Source organism: Aristolochia californica, unplaced genomic scaffold, assembly GCF_029961685.1.
Source record: "Aristolochia californica isolate CCGP_79_NKW_82.1479 unplaced genomic scaffold, dmAriCali1.0.hap1 SCAF_7, whole genome shotgun sequence".
Taxonomy (NCBI): Eukaryota; Viridiplantae; Streptophyta; class Magnoliopsida; order Piperales; family Aristolochiaceae; genus Aristolochia; species Aristolochia californica.
Genome location: NW_027182268.1, coordinates 38,660,219 through 38,679,731, shown reverse-complemented (window position 1 = coordinate 38,679,731; position 19,513 = coordinate 38,660,219). Strand labels below are relative to the sequence as shown.

The window sequence follows — 19,513 nt, the reverse complement described above, 5'->3', positions numbered from 1 at the left end:
TTAAAAACTATAAAGGCCGTAAAATGTATGCGTAGGTGATGGGACTGGGTGCAGGGTGGCTACATATATATATATATGTATGGAGTAATAAATTATACGAGAATAAGTTGGAGGAGAGAGAGATAGAGAGAGATTATGTGAAGTGGAAGCAAAAATGTATAGCTTGGTTATGAAACAATCTCTGTAACTCTCCTTCTCTCTATCTGGATTCGTTCTCTCTCTCTCTCTCTATGATGATTACCTTGTGAGTGAAGAAAAATGGATCGAAAAAGACAAGATCTGGAGTCAAAGACAAGAAGACCATCCATACCTCTATTACGGGGAGGTCCCCTTCCAAACCGTTTGCCACTCGACCCAACAACAAACACACGAACATTTCTTCCTTCTTTCGTTCTTTCTCTCTCTTTCTCTTACTTCTCCTTGTTCTAAGCAAACCCCACACCAGTCCCTTCATCATTATCGCCACATCCCCACTCGAGCAAGCCTTCTCTCCTCCTCTACCCCGTCTTCTCTCTCTACTTCTATAAAGCCTCCGGTCTCTCTTTCTTTCTCTCTCTCTCATCGCTGCCCATTCAAAGCCGCACCTTGGATTTTCCTTCATAATTGTCTGTAAAAAAAAGGACCCAGAAGAGCTTGCCCGGGCAGCGCCAGGGTACGACAGAGGAAGAGAAGATGAGGAAGCCGGACACCCCGGCCAAACAAAACAATCAAATGGGAGGCACTAAGCTTCGCAAGGGCCTTTGGTCGCCGGAGGAAGACGATAAGCTCATGAACTATATGCTCAACAATGGCCAAGGTTGTTGGAGCGATGTGGCTCGGAATGCGGGCTTGCAAAGGTGTGGAAAGAGCTGTAGGCTTCGCTGGATCAATTACTTGCGGCCTGATCTCAAGCGCGGAGCCTTCTGTTCGCAGGAAGAAGAACTCATCATCCACTTGCATTCCATCCTTGGCAACAGGTCTCTTCTTCCTCTCTCGTTTCAACTTTCTCTACCTTTGCATGCGTGTTTCTTGTATGTAGAACTCGGTATTCTTAAGCTTGTTCATAATTAGAGGAACGCGAGCGTAACACACTCTGTAAAATTCTGTATCAGAATATCACAATCTTTCTTTGTGTTTCTTTTTCCTTTCCTTTTTTTGGTAAGCCTGAAAGATCCATGAATGCAACCTCGAGCTTGCTGTGTAGTCCTTTGAGCTTTTAAGATCAAAGTTGTACATGAGGAGCAATATTATGATAAAAGAATGTGGCCCGCGCCATTTTCAGAAAAAAAAAAAACTTGTTAATTACCAGCAGTGCGATAGTATTTCATTCTGAGAAAGGTTAAGTTCAGCCAGTGGTTGTTGTTGTAACTGTACAGAATCTAGGTTGTGTAGAGGATCTCGTTTGTTTGTAAATTACAAACTGAAAGAGACAGAGGTGTTTTTTTTTTTTTTTTCTCCAATGTTTTCTATTTAAGGTTTAATTTAATTAATCTGCCTTCTTGTAACGTATATATCCATTCATGAAACGAAACAAGTATTCTCCTCCTGCTAGAGAAAAGAAGGTTCTGGGGTGTATTCGGCTAATTGTTCTTCGCCTTGTGCTTGTTTGATATTATCCTTGTTTCAATCTCTTTTTTTCTGGAAATTTTTCTTTGTTTGGTCTCTGCAACAAATACAAGCTGAAGAAAACTACAAAAATTTGACGTTCGTTCTTTGACTAAATGTAGGTGGTCACAGATCGCAGCGCGTCTACCAGGGAGGACTGACAACGAGATAAAGAATTTCTGGAACTCCACGATAAAGAAAAGGCTTCGAAATTCTTCAACATCATCTCCCAATCACAGCGACTCTTCCGAGCCTAGAGAAGTCATGGGGGGAATATCGTCAATGAATGATAAGGACATGGTGACCATGTACATAGACTCTTCTTCCTCATCGTCCTCCTCGTCCTTGCAGGCCATGGGGGGTGCAAGCAACGGGTTCAGTCCGCTACCTCCCATCAACAACAACGCCTATGACCTCACCGGCTTACCCGCCAGCTACTTCAACACCTCCGCCTGCTTGACGCAGGTCGTGGGTAGCACCGACGGTACTGGTCTATACAGCGATGTTAACGGATTTCCGGCGATTAATGGTCAAATCGGAGGAGAAGGGGAGCTTTTTCTTCCTCCATTGGAGAGATTAAGCGCGGAGGAAAATACCACAACTGCTGATAATTCTTGCGAAAAGGACACTAACAACAACCCCAGATACAGTACCTGTAATGATAATAAGAGCATCGACCACAACAGCAACGACATCAACAACCACAACCACAACAACAGCAATAAAGGGGATAATCTGGTGGTGACCGGGAATTATTGGGAGGGTGAAAACTGGAGGATGGGAGAGTGGGACTTGGAGCATTTGATGGAGGATATATCATCTTTCCCCTTACTTGATTTTCAAGTTGAATGATACAAACCCAACCAATCCCAGCTCTGTGGGCTCCATCACGGCTTTACCATCTCTTCTGCTTCCTCCTGCTTTCCTGCATTCATTATTCAGTCCCTCAGAACTCCATTGTTTCTCCGTTAATTCCTTAGATCGTTTCTTGACACTCTCCTGCGACGTTTAGTTTCAAAGGTCAGAGAAGAATTATTGCGCCCCAGTTTCCGTGTAGATCGATTCTTCAAGGAGAGGTCATCATCAAGGGACTTGGAGCGCATTTTCAATATTATGAAGCAATAATACTTCTTGGACAGAGTGTGAATAGTCCTTACAATTCAAAGCACAGAGCAGAGGACCACATCTCGGTGATGGTAAGTTTTTCCCCTTGTTTTCTTCCCCATTTTCAATTATGGATTGTACAAAAAAAAAAAAAAAAAAAAAAAAAAAGAGAGAGAGAGAGACTGTAAAGCTGAAAGGTGTCATTAGCTGTGAGGTGAACAGGGATTTTACCTTCCATTAGCGGAAGAAGCGACATTAAACCCAGTACTGCACATATGTAATAATATCGTTCATTTCTGCGATCCATCTTCGTTTTAATCTGATCACTGCAAAAGAGAAAAAGAACCCAGTCTTCCTCCATTACTGTTTCTCCACTAACTGCAACCTTTTTTTTCCCCCCTTCAAGAACTGTTAATTCTTCTCTACTTCAGCCACGATATGATCCATTGAAGAGTATTTAATTCGATCGAGCTCAGGATTCCGATGGAGCAGCAAATGGCCAATTAGAATAGTATTTAAGAAGGGCTGGGGGGAGGAGTTATTATGAAATTTGAAAGGGATTGCCCCGTTGAAATTAGAAAGCATGAGAGATTCCGCGTAGAGCATTTAAACGTCTTTGAATAGATTTTGTCCACGAAAGAAAGATCATCATCAAGTGGTTCCATGAAAGTTAGAGACCTTATCACTAACTACCACCACCTTAACGTCGGCCACATGTTTTTGCTTCTCGTCGCCCATTTTCAAGGTGCCATGTCAATCCTCTGCCAGATTTTCTTCGTCTCCTCTTTTGCCAACTTACTGAGAGCTTAACCTCTATTCTCGTAAGAATTTATATATCAGTCATGCCATGGCTTCAACCTGAAAGCTTAACCACCCGTCTCGCCATAGATTGGTTATATAATCTTAAGACAATGGTTAAACCCTAAACCCCAGACTTGACACTTGTTAAAGAAACTGTTAATGGGGGCATTTGTTTTTTGTTTAGATTGAGCCTATCAATATCTTGCTTAAGAAACCATTGATGTGGGCATGGATTAAGATTTTTTCTTTAAATTAGTCATAATATTATTGATTATGTGATACTTGCAAAACTTGAACCCAAGATCTTACATGTCTTTAATAAGTCATATATATATATATATATATTGTGTTTTTAATTGGTAATATTATTAATATTGTGAGATGCCTAAGATTTTTTTTTTTTTTTGAGACCGGTTATAATACTAATGGTATTTATAATCACATTTGTTTAACAAATAAAGTAGGTGAAGTTATTATTATTATTATTATTTTTTTGAGATTGGTTATGGTATTATTATTTATAAGATATGAACGAAACTTGAACCCGATACCTCACATTTCTTTAACATATATAGTTGTTGAAGAGTTTTTCTTGTTCTTTTTGGAGATTGACCATAGTATTATTATTTATAAGATATGAACGAAACTTGAACCCAGTACCTCACATTTCTTGCTTGGGAAATTGCATACCGACATGGCCATTGAGCTAAAAGACTTAATCGAATGTTATGAACTTGTCTTATGTCCTTGCTTAATTAGTATGGAATATTCGTAGGCTACTCATCAGTTGTGATTCATACATAAAATAAAAAAAATTATGGGTATAATTAGGGACTATAATACGAGCCAGTTTGATTTGGTACTGGCATTCAATTTGGAGACACCGAATTAGCATTAGGGTTAATATACTCTTCATTTCATGACTACCCACCAAACTCTATCCTAATCCTTTTATGGTTGGAATTATGTTAGAAGAGCAAAAAAAAAATATCAAAAAAGCAAGTTGCAAATTTCATCACTCAATAAAAGAAGAAGAATTTTTCTTAAGAGGTTCAATTAGAAAAATTATATTATGAAGAAAAAAGTTGATGAAGTTTTAAGTCTCGAATTAATGAATAGCTTAAAAAGTGGATCATTATTGGTACTGTTGAAATTTAGTGGATAGTTAATAAAAAGCAAATTATAATTGATACTCGTGAAGAAGAAAAATGTAGATCAAACTTAATATCAAATGAATGATTAATTAAAGAGAGACTAACTATGATTACTTTATTAATCAAAATTTTAAAACTTAAAACCAATCCTAAATAAGCCAATTTTCTTAGTGTAGAGAACAAGGATATTTGTACCTTAAAGGGTTAATGTAAAAAATTAAAACTAATCCTAAATGCACTCATAGCTTGCTAGATTGGGTGGTTGCCCTAATAAGGATATCGTAAACTTGATATAACCTAATAAGAATATCCTAAATACACATATGAAGGCGCACGTATGTGTCCCTATCATGTGTTACATATTCAGTGATACATATATTTATAAACTCAAATGTGGGTCGAGTATGGGTTGAGTTTGAAAAAACCTGTCTTCAACCTATAACCTGGAGGATTTTTTACCACCTTGTCTTGACCCGTGGGGTGAAATTAGAAACCTGAATCTGCTTCCCCCTGAAACCCGACCTGATGCCTACCTTGACATGGGCGCACACCCTTTATGCCCCTTCTTTTTTACAGTAGAGAGATAGGAGAAGATCCAAAGCTTCATTTGGAGAGGACTTAGAGAGAGAAAAATCTTTCATTTTAATTTTAATGGTACTTTTAATTAATTATTAGATAATAAAATAAAAGGGTATTTTTAATAATTTGATTTAAAAGATCAAAAAGGGTAACGACAATGAAGTTTGAAAATCGGAAAAATATTTTGACATACAAATTTGGTCAGGTTGATATAAATTTAGGATCCATTGTGTCACATTACTCTTTATATTCTGGGTAAGTGCCACTTGCAAGGTCTCCTCAATCAAGAGGGTGATCGGACCTCACTGGGGTGATCTGACCCAGGTTACATAGCTACGAGAGTCGGTTCCTTGATGAATCTGCATAGCGTCTCACCAGCCACCCATATATATTAGTTATACAATAATATACACGAAGAAAAATCCAATTTAGGCATGAAATCCTCAAGAAAAACTTTACATATAGGTTTTAAAAATTAGCCGTCGCCTGAGAGATTCGAACTCTCGCGGGGAAACCCCATGTACTTAGCAGGCACACGCCTTAACCACTCGGCCAAAGCGACGTTGCTGATAATAATTTTCCGCTTTGTATACTATCTATTTGATTATTATCTTTTGAACTAAATATTACGATGGGAGCGCTCGCTGCTCGGCTGGTGCGGATTTCCTGTCATTCACGCCAGCTCTCAATGCTACTGCGATTTCCTCAAAGACCTCTGCCGCTTCCTGAGGCATCCAGTTCCGCTTCCACTTCTCTGTCGTCCGTCTGGCAGCTCTCATCAACTTTCTTCTCCCTTGACCCAAATCCTCGCCCCATTTGCATTCTCTTTCAGTCCCTTACTTCTTCCAGGTCCCTCTCCAAGGGGCAACAACTCCACGCACACGTTGTCAAATGTGGCTTCCGAAGCCATGCTCTCCTTTCCAATCACCTAATCAACTTCTACTCGAAATGTCAGCGACCGCATGACGCCCGCTTAGCTTTCGAAGAGATTCCCGTCAAATGGGCTACTTCGTGGAGCTCTGTCATCTCTTCTTTCGCCCAAAACGAGCTCCCGGAGCTTTCTCTGAGCTACTTCCGTCACATGATGGTAAACGGTGTCAAACCCGACGACCATATTTTCCCCAGTGCGACCAAGTCGTGTGCTATCTTGTCGACGCCGGAGGTCGGGCGTTCAATCCATTCTCTAGCGTTAAAGACTGGGTTTCTTTTTGACGTTTTTGTGGGTAGTTCTTTGGTGGATATGTACGCGAAATGCAATCAAATTGTGGATGCTCGTAAAATGTTTGACGAAATGCCCGAGAGGAACGTGGTTTCCTGGAGTGGTTTAATTTATGGATACGCCCAACTGGGTGAAGATGTAGAAGCTTTAAGGCTCTTTAAGCAAGCTTTAGTTGCGGATTTGGAAGTTAATGACTTTACGTTTTCGAGTGTAGTACGAGTTTGTGGACATTTGACGCTCTTAGAGTTGGGATCTCAGATACACTCATTATGTATAAAGACGAGCTTTGATTCATCTTGTTTCGTGGGCAGCGCTTTGATTTCTTTGTACTCAAAGTGTGGGGTTATAGAAAGATCCTACTGCGTTTTTTATGAGATGTCTGAGAGAAACTTAGGTGCATGGAATTCAATGCTAATTGCTTGTGCACAACATGCGCACACTAAGAAAGCCTTTGAATTTTTTGAAGAGATGAGCTTGAAGGGACATAAACCAAATTTTATCACTTTCTTGTGTGTTTTATATGCTTGTAGCCATGCAGGCCTTGTTAAAGAAGGTGAAATGTATTTTAAGATGATGAGTGAATATGGGATCGAGGCTGGACCTCAGCATTACGCTTGCATGGTGGACTTGTTTGGCCGCGCAGGCAACTTACCTGAAGCTGTGGACTTAATTTCAAAAATGCCAATAGAGCCTACTGAATCTGTCTGGGGTGCTTTATTGACTGGGTGCCGCATACATGGTGACACAGAGACTGCAGTTTTGGCAGCTGATAAGCTTTCTGAACTGGGTTCAATGACCTCAGGAATGCATATGTTGCTCTCAAATGCTTATGCTGCTGCAGGGAAATGGGTGGAAGCTGCTAGAGCAAGGAAAGCCATGCGGGACCGAGGTGTAAGGAAAGAGACTGGTTTGAGTTGGGTTGAAGAGGGAAATAGGGTCCACACATTTGCATCGAGTGACCATTCACACCCTATGACAGAAGCAATATATAAAAAGTTGGAGGAACTAAAGGAGGAAATGGAGAAAGCAGGTTATGTTGCTGATACAAGTTTTGTTTTACGTGATTTGGATAATCAGGAGAAGAAGCAGGTGATTAATTATCACAGTGAGAGGCTGGCCATAGCATTTGCGCTCCTTACATTCCCACCTGGGAGGCCGATTCGTGTGATGAAGAATTTGCGGGTATGTGGAGATTGTCACACTGCCATCAAGTTTGTATCAAAGTGTGCTGCTAGGATTATTATTCTCAGAGATATCAATCGGTTCCATCACTTCGAAGATGGGGCTTGCTCTTGTGGGGATTATTGGTGATTTTGTTATCACTAATTGGGTTGCTGTTGTTCACTGTTTTTTTAAGTGCAGCAAAATGGTGGTTTCCGAAGCAGGTCTTTGCATGAATAAAGTATTATTGGAAGAATCTGGTGTTTTGATGTCTGAACTGAATGCCTGTAGCTCTGGGACCAAGTGGGATTGACTTAACTTCTTGCATGACTATGTTGTTGCCTTGCCTTCATTGGCTGCTGGTTATATTAAATGGATGACAAACATAAGAGGCTTTTCTGTGGATCTAATTGAGCTTGGAAGATGTTGTGTACATCTAATCTTCAGTGATAATTCAGCTTTTTTCAGGTGTCATCAATTGAGTTTGCATTGCAATTTATGAAGTGTCTTTTGAGTTCTAGATATGGCATTTGAACTGCCTTCTTTGTTTGTTATTCAATTCCAAGAATTCACCGTTGTTGGTAGTGTGATCACAATAATTAAAGTTAGCACTTGAAGAAGCTGGGATTTGGACACAATGCAATCGTGGAAGAAGTTTCAGGTAGTCACCGGAAACATCAGTGACTTGGAAGTGACAATTTTAGATTTTGGGTTGCAAAGCAGAGACAAGGTACTTTTGTTGCTTGTTTTTGAATGATATTTGGTTCAGATGACTGAGATTAGATGGGTGGACTTGAATCCTGGATTTGTTGGAATTTACTGTAGGAGTTATATTTGTTATGATACAGTGCTGCTGTAAAAGGGACATGTTATAGTACTGGGATGAGTACATTTCATTAGCAGATATCCATGGTTCCATGGGCTTGAGGATGGACCATCCTCTTGTGGAGATTCTTTAACTATTTGTAATTTGGCTACTGTTATTTGTTATTCCAAAATTGAAGAGAAGTAAAAGGGTGGTGTTACTGATAGAATCTATCATTATGATTGACTGTAGAAGATGCCAGAGATCTGGAATTGAGGTCTGTGCAAACTTCTTCCAAATTCATGTAAGTGCTCTTGTGGTTGCAGGTGATATCGATTCAAAAGATTACGCACCAATCTTTTCTAGAACAAAGATGAGCAGGTGAGGAACCATTTGTGTTGTTATAGGAGGAAAATCATTTTCCTTTTCATAGCTATTTTGTCGAAGAAAAATCCCTTTGATCAGATTTCTTACACATCGACTTCTTAGTTTATTTTTCCCATTGTTTCATATTTACTCTAATAAGAACTCATTTTCCTATCCCTATTAAAAATTTTTGGAATTGAGGTGAACATTTTTTACTAGAAAAATTTAGTTACTAAAAAGCTTGTCATCCCCACTTTTTTTCTAATGTTTCCTACTAAAACGCAGTGCTATTTTGATTGCAAAATTCAGTAATAACACAATCCTTATACAGTATAAGCATGAATTCTGATAATGGAGAAGAACACAACAATGCCACTTTTAGATGGTTTATATGTTGAAAGATTCTACAGTTTATGTGTTGAATCAAGCGTGGGATATGATAGTGCAGGTGCTATTGTAGGACTGCGTTCGGTGCTTGCGATCATAGGCTCTGTCGAGGAAGAGGAGACACTGCACGCGGTGGTGGAATTGTGGGCGGATGAGGTTCCACACAACCCTTATGTTGGAGCTGAGTCTCATATGGATCTCTAGAGGGAGGCCCTTCCCTGATTGAAGCATGTCTTCCATGGCCCTTCCCGCCCCATACATGGGCTTGTTCTTTGTGGCTACGAAGAGCCGGAATGTCACCAAGCTGTCGCTCGGCACGTATAGTCGCGGTCCCTGCATAAAATTTGCAGTTTCTTTCAGCATCAGAGCAAAACAAAGAACAAAGAGAGGGAGAGAGAGAGTTCACAGTAGGAGATGTAAAGAAAAGCAAAGGCTTTCTGTTAACAATGGTTTACTTGTGTAGCTGCGAAATTGAGGCGCCCAAAAGCCATGTCTATCAATGGGGGACGAATGTTAAGTCCGAAGAACTTTGATCTGTTGTCGATTTCCAGATCTATGGAGCAATTCGACGTCAGCATCTTGGTGGTGACGCCTGATCCATCTACCCCTTCTCCGAGTGCAAATTCTCTTATCCCAGATATCTGGAGTGATAGGTAGAACATTCCTCTTTCAGTAACAGAAACCGATAAACAAAGGAAGCTTTCTTGAGATAAGATCAGATCGTTCGAGAATGAGTTCCGTTTGTATATACCTTGACAGAAATTCTTGGAGGCGGCGGCCTCGTTACAAGGAAGAAGATAAGCAATGAGATTCCCATACTCACCAGAAACCTCCACAGCATCTGAAAACAAACGCAATACCAAGCAGACGAGTAGCTGAATGAGAGACTCCCGTGAAGTTTCCTTCCAACGTCGCCATCCTCATCGTCTTGTTGTTCTCCTTCTCCGTACTCCACCAATACGCCCGTCTGGGGCTCGGTGTCGCCATTTTCCTGGCTGCGGAGATCGTAACCGATCTTCTTCTCGCGGAGGAACGAGTTATTCGAACCACGAGAGGAAGAGTAGCGAGAGAGCATGAAGCGAGAGACTTCTTGGCAGGTATTGATATTGGTGGCGTTGTAGGCAGTTCCGAGGGGAAAAGGAGAGAGCAAGGCCGAGTCCGGGATCCTGCAGTCCGGGCTGTTGGAGTGGGAAACGATGGAAGGGCTCTGCACGTAGTAGACCTCACAAGGGTAAGAGTGGAATAAAGCTTCTTGCTCCTCTGCCATTGTCGTCTCCACTGCCAGTGACTGCAGAGAGGGAGAGGTGGAGTTTTTCTTTTTCAGGTGTCCGAACTGTTAAAGGGGAGCTCCTCGTTTTAAAATCAGAAATAGTGAACCGTTAATCTGTTTTTTTTTCGGCGGGAAGATGGCTCAGCCTTTAGCCACGCTGCCAAGTCTAGCCTAGGCCGCCGAGCTTGGAGTTGGGAGAGAGGAGCGGCTGGGGGAGCCGGTTGGGAGGCAAGGGGTGGATGAGCGAGATTTAAGGGATGCTTTGAGCCGAATTTTGATTGCCTTTGGAGGGAGGAGAAATGATAGCGATAGGCAAAGGTCACATGCTTTCCATTCTTTAATTAAAAGGCTCCATGAAATGCTTCTTACTAAGTTACTCCTGGCGCGTAGTGCGCACCACTTTTCTCCTTAGACGAAAATCAATTAGAATTATTGATGGCGGTTTTATTATATTTTATTGGTCTTCACAGGAACAGCGTGATCGATTTAAACGAAGCAAACTTTAATTAGATTCCATGAAGATGATTGAAGTAGTTTTTCAACTCTAACCATGGAAATTATAATCATTAGCCTAGGCGTCAAATGTGGAAATAATGAGTGATAAGGGAGAAAGAGATCATTACCTGTTACTTTCATCCTCGTAACCTGTCCCCGTAAACCTGACTAGCCCCCACCCCATTCGTGTAAATCCAACCCGTGTGAAAATTTTTAAAAATAATCCGTCGCCTGAGAGATTCGAACTCTCGCGGGGAAACCCCATGTACTTAGCAGGCACACGCATTAACCACTCGGCCAAAGCGACGTTGTTGATAATAATTTTAGATCTAATGATTCTAATCTGATTCTTGTGTTTTGAACTTCCAAAGATTATCATGGTGGCGCTCGGCGGGTGCGGATTTCATCAATGCTACTGCGATTTCCTCAAAGACCTCTGCCGCATCCAGTTCCGCTTCGACTTCTCTGTCGTCCGTCAGGCAGCTGTCATTATCTTTCTTCGCCCTTTGTATTCTCTTTCAGTCCCTTACTTCTTCCAGGTCCATCTCTATAAGGGACTACAACTCCACGCACACGTTGTCAACTGTGGCTCCCGAAACCATGCTCTCCTTTCCAATCGCCTAATCAACTTCTACTCGAAATGTCAGCGATCACATGACGCCCGCTTAGCTTTCGAGTAGATTCCCGTCAAATGGGCCACTTCGTGGAGCTCGGTCATCTCGCCTTTCGCCCAAAACGAGCTCCCGGAGCTTTCTCCGTCACATGATGGTAAACGGTGTCAAACCCGACGACCACATTTTCCCCAGTGCGACCAAGTCGTGTACTATCTTGTCGACGCCGGAGGTCGGGCGTTCAATCCATTCTCTAGCGTTAAAGACTGGATTTCTTTTTGACGTTTTTGTGGGTAGTTTTTCAAACTTGAATTTCTCCTATAAATACCCAAGTTTTTTCCGGCTAAATCAACCAAGCTTCCTACAGGAAATTCCAATTTTCCCAAAATCTTTGAAGCCTCTCTCATTTTCAAATCCAAGATGGATGTGGTGATCATTTTCAAGGTTTTAGTCTTAAGAGCTAAATATATCTTATCCACTTTTCAATGGACAAGACGTTTTTATCACATTCATCCTTGAGCTATTGTTTTCACTTGTTTTCAATTTTCTTTATTTGGTTTCTCTTGATGCTATTCTAGAGCTTTGAATAAAGTGTACCATTTTCTTGTGTACTAATTGTTATATGTCTGATTAAGTGACAATCGTCCTTCACTTGTGTCATGTTCAATCTAGTTTCATATTGACAAACTTGTAAGAAATTCCTTTTTGGGTGTAGGTAGTTGCACCTAGTACGATTAATCGTAAGTCCCTAAGTGTTTTGGGTAGGTACTGTAAATTCGAACCAGTTTGGTTTATTGTTGTAGGTGTAGGATTAAGTGACAATTGTCCTTCACTTGTGTCATGTTCAATCTAGTTTCATATTGACAAACTTGTAAGAAATTCCTTTTTGGGTGTAGGTAGTTGCACCTAGTACGATTAATCGTAAGTCCCTATATGTTTTGGGTAGGTATTGTAAATTTGAACCAGTTTGGTTTATTGTTCTAGGTGTCATTAGGTGTTTCGGAGTAGAATTTTCAAGTCGAGGGAAAGAGTACTGTTATAGTCCTGGGTTAAGTACCTATGTCTTCTGCTCCTAACTGGCCGGTCTTTTGGGTAGTATTGGCTAGGTGTTTAACATTTGGTGTCAGAGCGGGCTCCCACGTCATGAATTCGAGTCCCAGGACGCGCAAAGGCCAGACTAAAATACTGGTAGGTCGCGTCTAGGTATTATCGTGATTGGGTTAGTGTCGTTGCGCCGCCGTGGTCATCGGCTCGCGAGGTGGGGTATGATGTTATGGTCCTGGGTTAAGTACCTATGTCTTTCGCTCCTAACAGGTCGATCTTTTAGATAGTATAAACTAGGTGTTTAACAAGTACCCCCGGTAGTAAAGTAACAATATGAAATAGTGATTGTGAACCACTATAAAAATCTTGGTATAATGGATGCATTTTGTATTAAATTTATAAAGTTTTGAGAAATTTGTAGTAAATATTTAAAAATTTTAAAACATTTATCGATTTCCAAGATATAGAGTTTATTTAGAATAACAAAAGTCTTTTTGAGTTGGTAGAAAATATGATGTTTCTAAAGTAGTTAGATGCATCAAATCATCCATTTATAGGATTTTTATGTCACTCTAAATGAAGAGAGAAAAGAAAATGATCATAAAAAAATTTCAACACAGAAACACATCCTCCCAATAATCATAGTTCAAGGAATGAACGCCATAAAACATACAAATACATGTTCATATGCGGAAAGGCAATCACATAATCTGAGTCCGGAGATAAGTCCAAGGTCCCCTCGCCGTCCCCATCCTGCCAAAGATCACAGCAAACAGTTTCTCCTCGAGTGAAAACAGAAAAAGGAAGAGAAAGGGAGTTCATTCACAAGATCAAAAACTCTCACCTCCAGAACCCGGCAAACATGCGCAGGCTCATATAGATAGTAAGACCAATCCAGATGCCAACGAACCCATAACTGGACGAGAGAAGCCACAAGCAAACGGTGCTGATGACGGCCACAAATATCTGAAAAGCCAAAAAGCCATTGTCGTGGTGTGTTTGATGGACTTGCTTTCGGAAAGAATTATCAAATGAGGGATTCTATTCTAACCATGGAGTAGGCAGAAAAAGCAAAATCTGATGCTCCGAAGTTGACTCCATCAAAGACAAATGCTATGGAATTAAGGGGTTGGGTGGCAGCTACGAACTGAGAAAAGAAACGAGTGAAATTTTCAGTTCAAGAGCATTGATATTTGCTTCAATAAAATAACTAAATTTCGACAGAAAGGCAGTCAAGTTATACCGGGATCCCTATATGCATGAGTTTTATAACATTGATATCTTTTGTGAATATTCTGGCGCCAAACTGCATGCCTATCCCAAGCACAACAGCGAGTACCAATCCAAGAACCAGGCTCAACTGCAAATGAATGAAAGAAAAGATAGTAGATTTAGACAGATATCACATTGCTGCTTATGTGAAGTGTTTAAGTTTCTTTTCAACATGCCTGCAAGACTCTAGCAGCAGTTACTGTTGCTTTTTTAAGATCCTCTTCAGCAAAAGCAGTAGCTAGTATTGCCTGAAAAGAGCACAATTAACACAAACTGAACAGTATGAGAAGAAGGAAAGAGATCTCTTGTCGGATCGAATTTACTTCAGTAAATTTTAGATAAGGCGTACACCAGTTCTGTAAAGTGAAGTTACTAAGAATCGAGAGAGACGATGTATTGCTGATTTCTCTAAAACTCTTTTCTAATGTCCAAACTTCATTGAAATGTAAGAACAACTCTGTTACCTGCCCTGCAACAGCCAATCCATCTGCAAGAAGAGATGTGGTCAACCAAACCTGCAAACAGATTTGGAAAGCTGCCATGTGAATTGACCCCTGTCTTGCAGCCAGAGATGCGGCCAGAGTCACACAAAATGTTACCGCTATGACCCTTCCAAGCAACAAAAATCCTGTTTGAAGCACAGTACATAAACCACTGTAAGAACTTTTCAAATGAATGCCGGATGAGACCAAGAGCTTATTGATGCAAATTTACATTGGCCGAAGGCATGACATACCATTTTTAAGGAACCGACTAAATTGCAGATGCTTGAAGCTAGGGGGCAAGACCTCAACCCTTGACATTAGTCGCAATAACAGTATCAGTGAAATCAAGTACCTGAAACAAAGAATATTCTGAGTCAATTGCAGAATGCACTAGAAGCTGTAACTTTGGCAGCCAAAGACATACATAAATACATGAAGATAATTGATTCTCACCAAACAAGACTCCAAGAAAGTCATACTATTTTGTCAATAAATCACAGGAGAAGAGGATATACAGGTCAGGTGAATTTTCAATCAGTGTACTTACTGAGAAATAACATGAGCAATGGCAGCACCAATCACACCAAGGCGGAGAGTGAATATGAAAATTGGGTCAAGAATAATATTTGTGAGATCTCCGGCCACTGAATCAAATTAAAAAACACATCCAGATTAGAATTAGGTTCATCTAGCATGAACTAATTATCTCCAGCTAAATGTGAATGGTGACATAAATATGAGAAATTTTTGTAACTTGTCTACTCACCAGTAGCATATAAAGGGGTTTTTGTATCTTTGAATCCTCGAAAGACCCCTTGCATGGCTAAGGACAAAAGAACAGCAGGTGCACCAAGTGCCCGCAATGTCAAGTATTGGGAGGCAGGGTGAAGCATAGGTGAATCCTATTTAACAAGGGGTCATGCAGTTAGTCTCATATGTAATAAAGCACTGGATACATACCTTTCAGATAGATTGAAATAGGTATTAACAATTAGGAGAGTAGAAGCATTTGCACCACATAACCAAGAAGCAACAAGAGTTTGATGATTGCACTTACTGACTTCACGCCCATGATGTTTAAGAAAGGTTTTCCTGCAAAAATAAGTAAAGCAGTTTCAAGAAGGCCAAGCACTCCCCCAATAACCAAAGCTGTTGACACTGTTGGAATGTGTTTCTTCTTATGCACAGGTTTGGTTTGGCTCAGAGATTTTCCAACAGATGATGAGGTTTTGCTCACTGCCTTTTCATTATCTGATAGAAAGTTTAACAGCAGAAACTAATTAGAATGTCTGTAGCGCTTCCACAATGCAGGATACTTCATGGCATGAACTGAGCAACATAATTGTGGCAGAATGATTACCACCACTAGGGATCAACTCTTTCATCTCATTGATTTTTGGAAAAGCCTTTTCAAAGTTTTGACTTTCATCTTCAATATGCTTCCCACAACAAGTCTCTTCCTCTGTAACAGAGGATGAAGTTCCCTCACTGCCACTTGAAATGAACCCTTTCATTTCATTTTTCATAGGAGAAGCCTTCTCCAAATCCTGGGATTCATCTATAGTACTCTTCCTACATGCAACATCTTCCTCTGCGACAAAGGATGTTGTGATGCTGACCAGTGGGAAGATAGCAATCCTCGACACTTGATTAAAAATAGCAATGGCAACTCCTACAGCAGCCAGCTCCACTGGGCCTGCAAATGATTCATCAGAAAAGAAAGGAAATATCTTAACTATGCTAAAGTCTCAGTTTTAGGGTCAGTTAGAAGCATAACATCAAGGATAAATGCTAGACTTCTGTGAAAGTTGGATGAAGACAAACCTATTCGTCCAATGAATGCTGTGTCAATTAGAGAAGCAATTGGGTCGGCTGCCAGGGCCAGAGCGGCGGGAAATGCAATACGAGCTATCTCCAATCCTAATGAATCGAGCTTGCAAACAAGCCTGGTCACATAATTTGGAACAGTTCAATCATACAACTCTATGTTCGAAATATCTATGAAACCAGTGAAACAAAACCTTCCAGAAAGGTGGCACGCATGCAAGTGGTATCAACGACAGTTCCAAGATGCAGCTCACGTTTTTCACATTCACAGATTATGCAACCTTGGGTTCCATTTATTACTGTTCTTTGTTCATCAGGTATAAAGAAATTCGTCCAGTTACAAGGCTTTAAAAGAGGAGAAACTTTCGGGAGTAGCAGAAAGAGCCAGTACCTTATGTCATTGAAGAAAACTCGAAGAGGGGATTTATGTCGAGCATTGGAGGAATTTAGATGACTATCTTCTTGCGAGTTGGGTTCAGCTTCCATATTCGCAAGCGCCTTTATAAGAAACCGACGATTTCAAGCTCTACGAAAACTCCAACAGGATCGGGTTCGGACTCGTCTGCAGCAGAACACAATGTTTGGTAACCTCAATTGATCTCTGCTGGATCCATTCAGATTGTGCTACTTATAAGCACAACAATCATAAAAGCGCACGAAGCAGACCACGATTTCCGGAAAAGAGGAATCGCAAAACCGATATGAGCAGGCCAAAAGAAAAAGACACAACATATTTCCTGAGAGGGATCGACTAGTCTTGTTTTTTGAACTATTTCTGGGAGAGATGGAGTTGGGCCAATAAGCCTCCCCCAGTTCAGCTTCTGTACCTCGAACGGCTTGAAACCGAGAAAACATACGCCAAGGCGAGAGAAGATTGAAGAAGCGGTCTTCGTTGGGTTTGATGCCCAATTAAGGCCAAGACGTCTCCTGTTTAGGAGGTACGTCACTGCCCAGATACACCCAAGATGGAAGGTGGTATCACTTCCCTGAAGAATTTTTTTACTGCTCTGGTTGTGCAAAATGGTAGATCATAGATGACTTCTTTCTCCAACAGAGGATTATATATCGTACTCTCTGGGTGACTGGAAGCCGCAATTCAAGCGAAATTCCGTAAAACCGAGCAGCTCGAAGTCCGAGGAGGAAGAAAGCCGCTCACAGCAGCCAAGTGTCCCTGGGTTTTTGGCGTGCAGGACAGTTGCAGCCGCACCACTTTCATTCGCCGAAACTGCATGGAAAGTGCAAGGAAAAGTTTACTGCGATCTGGAGGGTAGATGAAAGAAGGAAACATCTTCCTCGGTTGCAACTCCCCGGGCTGTCACCTACTCGCGTAAACAAATACGAGAAAACGAGAGGGATAGGTGTACCTCCCCCGATTGTTCTCGGGTCAGAAGATGAAACCTTGGGCGTTCTTCATGAATGATTAGATGAGACGAGAGAGGGTGACATTTGACGCGTTGAAGAAAAAACGAAATGGTAAGTAAAGAATTTGTCTCTACTGCTTTTTGTTGCTGAATGTGGGAGGAAGCAGAATCGGTTTGTAGGGTCGGCACAGTGAATTCACGCAAGAAGCCAGCAACGTAAAGCTTCAGAATTTAAGCAGCAAAACAGTTGACAAAGACGATCATTTTGAGAAATCTTATCCTTTTTTTCTTCTTCTTTTACAAATGAAACGAAAGAAACTGCTTTAAAATCGTAAAATTTCCTAAACTTTTAGTCATATCAGTGCTTTTTTCAGGAAAAGCTAAAACAATATTTCCAAGTAAAAATGTATTTCTTGGATTCATGCACATAGGGGCGACCTTTCTTGACTTAATTTTTCTTGTAGCGATGGTGTCTTCCTCTTCTCCCGAAGCTCTGTGATCTTCATCAACCCTTCTTTTCAATCGCGCAATTAATTTTTTTAAGCCTAGACTGTTTCGAGATTTTTTTCCCCATTAGTCATCTTGACACTATTTGTTTGATATTAGTATTAGCAGCTTACATGAGGAGGCTTATTTGCCAATTGGATGTCTAGTATGTCATAGATTAAATAAGAGCATGTGTTGTATCGATTGAAGAAAGTTCTTTAAGGGTTTAAGCAAGCTCCCCGTGCCTGGTATAACGTGATTGATGTCCACTTCTTTTAGGACGGTTTTGTCATATGTTCTCTTAAGCATACCTATAATTAATAATCAATAATTAATAATTAATAATTAATTTAAAATAACTTAAAGGGTTAATGTAAAAATTATAAATTAATCCTAAACACATACCTTGATAGATTAGGTGGTTACCCTAATAAGGATATCATAAGCTTGAAGAAATAGTAGAGTTATAATGACTTGAATACCAAGTTCTAAAATATCAAATGAATATGAAAAGATCGATCATCAAGTATATTTTCTACATTAAATGGTTTTGCCTAAGATAATGAAAAAAAAGGCCAACTTTAAAAACATATTAATATACATATTGAGGTGCATGTACGTGTCCTCGTCATGTGTTACATATTCAATGATACATATTGGGTTTCATGGGGTACTAACTTAACCTTGAAAATGATACAAATACAATACATCTTGGCAATGTATGAATGAAATCTTTGGCAATATGGTGTATGCTCTTTGTAGAGGGTGTATATCCCTTTAGAGACAGAGTACATATTTGAAATCCATGTATATATAGCTTCCGAATATCAAATTTAGAACTATAGATGTATGTCAAAATAAAATTGATTCAATGTTTTGAACCATCGTGATCTATTGTAGATTTATCGGAAAAGCTTTTTGAAAAATGAACTCTAGAATGCTAGGCTTAAAACATGTTATTGTAATTAATGTGGACTCGGGCACATATGCAAACAAGTCTTGTTGGTGATTTTATGTTCATTCTCTTTGACGATATAAGAGGTGGGAGAAGATCCAAAGCTTCATTTGGAGAAAGACATAGAGAGAGGAAGACTGTTCATTTTAATTTTAAAGGTACTTTTAATTAATTATTAGATAATTAAATAAAGGGTATTTTTTAAAGAGGAAAAAGGGTATATATATATATATAGAAAAGCTTTGGATATAAAAATTTGAAAAATAATCCGTCGCCTGAGAGATTCGAACTCTCGCGGGGAAACCCCATGTACTTAGCAGGCACACGCCTTAACCACTCGGCCAAAGCGACGCTGTTGATAATAATTTTTTATATTATAATATTATTTAAGTTTTGTGTTTTGAACTTCAAATGGTGGCGCTCGGCGGGTGCGGATTTCATCAAACGCCCCTTCCTGAGGCATCCAGTTCCGCTTCCACTTCTCTGTCGTCCGTCTGGCAGCTCTCATCAACTTTCTTCGCCTTTTGCATTCTCTTTCAGTCCCTTA

General features: G+C 40.3%; 4 protein-coding genes and 3 non-coding genes across 8 annotated transcripts; 2 read left to right on the top strand and 5 right to left on the bottom strand.

The window, feature by feature from the left end:
- The first annotated feature begins 237 nt into the window (after nt 1–237).
- LOC137936215 (transcription factor MYB46) lies at nt 238–2,992 on the top strand. Its single transcript, XM_068780784.1, has 2 exons — nt 238–956; nt 1,707–2,992. Exons 1-2 carry the CDS (start codon nt 673–675, stop codon nt 2,434–2,436), a joined length of 1,014 nt encoding a protein of 337 aa, XP_068636885.1. The 5' UTR covers nt 238–672; the 3' UTR covers nt 2,437–2,992.
- A 2,710-nt stretch (nt 2,993–5,702) lies between these two features.
- TRNAS-GCU (transfer RNA serine (anticodon GCU)) lies at nt 5,703–5,784 on the bottom strand. Its single transcript has one exon. It is a non-coding gene; the product is annotated as a tRNA-Ser (tRNA).
- A 106-nt stretch (nt 5,785–5,890) lies between these two features.
- Nucleotides 5,891–8,678, top strand: LOC137937053 (putative pentatricopeptide repeat-containing protein At5g52630). Its single transcript, XM_068782088.1, has one exon. The coding sequence runs from the start codon at nt 5,911–5,913 to the stop codon at nt 7,750–7,752; it is 1,842 nt and encodes a 613-aa protein (XP_068638189.1). The 5' UTR covers nt 5,891–5,910; the 3' UTR covers nt 7,753–8,678.
- Nucleotides 8,679–9,053: 375 nt separating this feature from the next.
- LOC137937668 (uncharacterized) lies at nt 9,054–10,521 on the bottom strand. 2 transcript variants are annotated; one of them, XM_068782780.1, is made up of 3 exons: nt 9,984–10,521; nt 9,616–9,801; nt 9,054–9,493 (listed from the first exon to the last, which is right to left on the bottom strand). In XM_068782780.1, the coding sequence occupies exons 1-3, from the start codon at nt 10,425–10,427 to the stop codon at nt 9,197–9,199; spliced, it is 927 nt and encodes a 308-aa protein (XP_068638881.1). In that variant the 5' UTR covers nt 10,428–10,521; the 3' UTR covers nt 9,054–9,196. The 2 variants fall into 2 exon arrangements, with proteins under 2 accessions (XP_068638881.1, XP_068638879.1); XM_068782778.1 differs by having other exon boundaries at nt 9,912–10,515.
- A 629-nt stretch (nt 10,522–11,150) lies between these two features.
- Nucleotides 11,151–11,232, bottom strand: TRNAS-GCU (transfer RNA serine (anticodon GCU)). The gene has a single exon. It is a non-coding gene; the product is annotated as a tRNA-Ser (tRNA).
- Nucleotides 11,233–13,157: 1,925 nt separating this feature from the next.
- Nucleotides 13,158–17,325, bottom strand: LOC137936196 (protein DETOXIFICATION 42-like). The gene is made up of 13 exons (XM_068780762.1): nt 16,556–17,325; nt 16,162–16,283; nt 15,698–16,033; nt 15,395–15,588; nt 15,104–15,239; nt 14,885–14,981; nt 14,589–14,689; nt 14,317–14,480; nt 14,029–14,100; nt 13,824–13,940; nt 13,632–13,727; nt 13,425–13,546; nt 13,158–13,333 (listed from the first exon to the last, which is right to left on the bottom strand). Exons 1-13 carry the CDS (start codon nt 16,648–16,650, stop codon nt 13,282–13,284), a joined length of 1,704 nt encoding a protein of 567 aa, XP_068636863.1. The 5' UTR covers nt 16,651–17,325; the 3' UTR covers nt 13,158–13,281.
- A 1,910-nt stretch (nt 17,326–19,235) lies between these two features.
- Nucleotides 19,236–19,317, bottom strand: TRNAS-GCU (transfer RNA serine (anticodon GCU)). Its single transcript has one exon. It is a non-coding gene; the product is annotated as a tRNA-Ser (tRNA).
- Nucleotides 19,318–19,513: the final 196 nt, after the last annotated feature.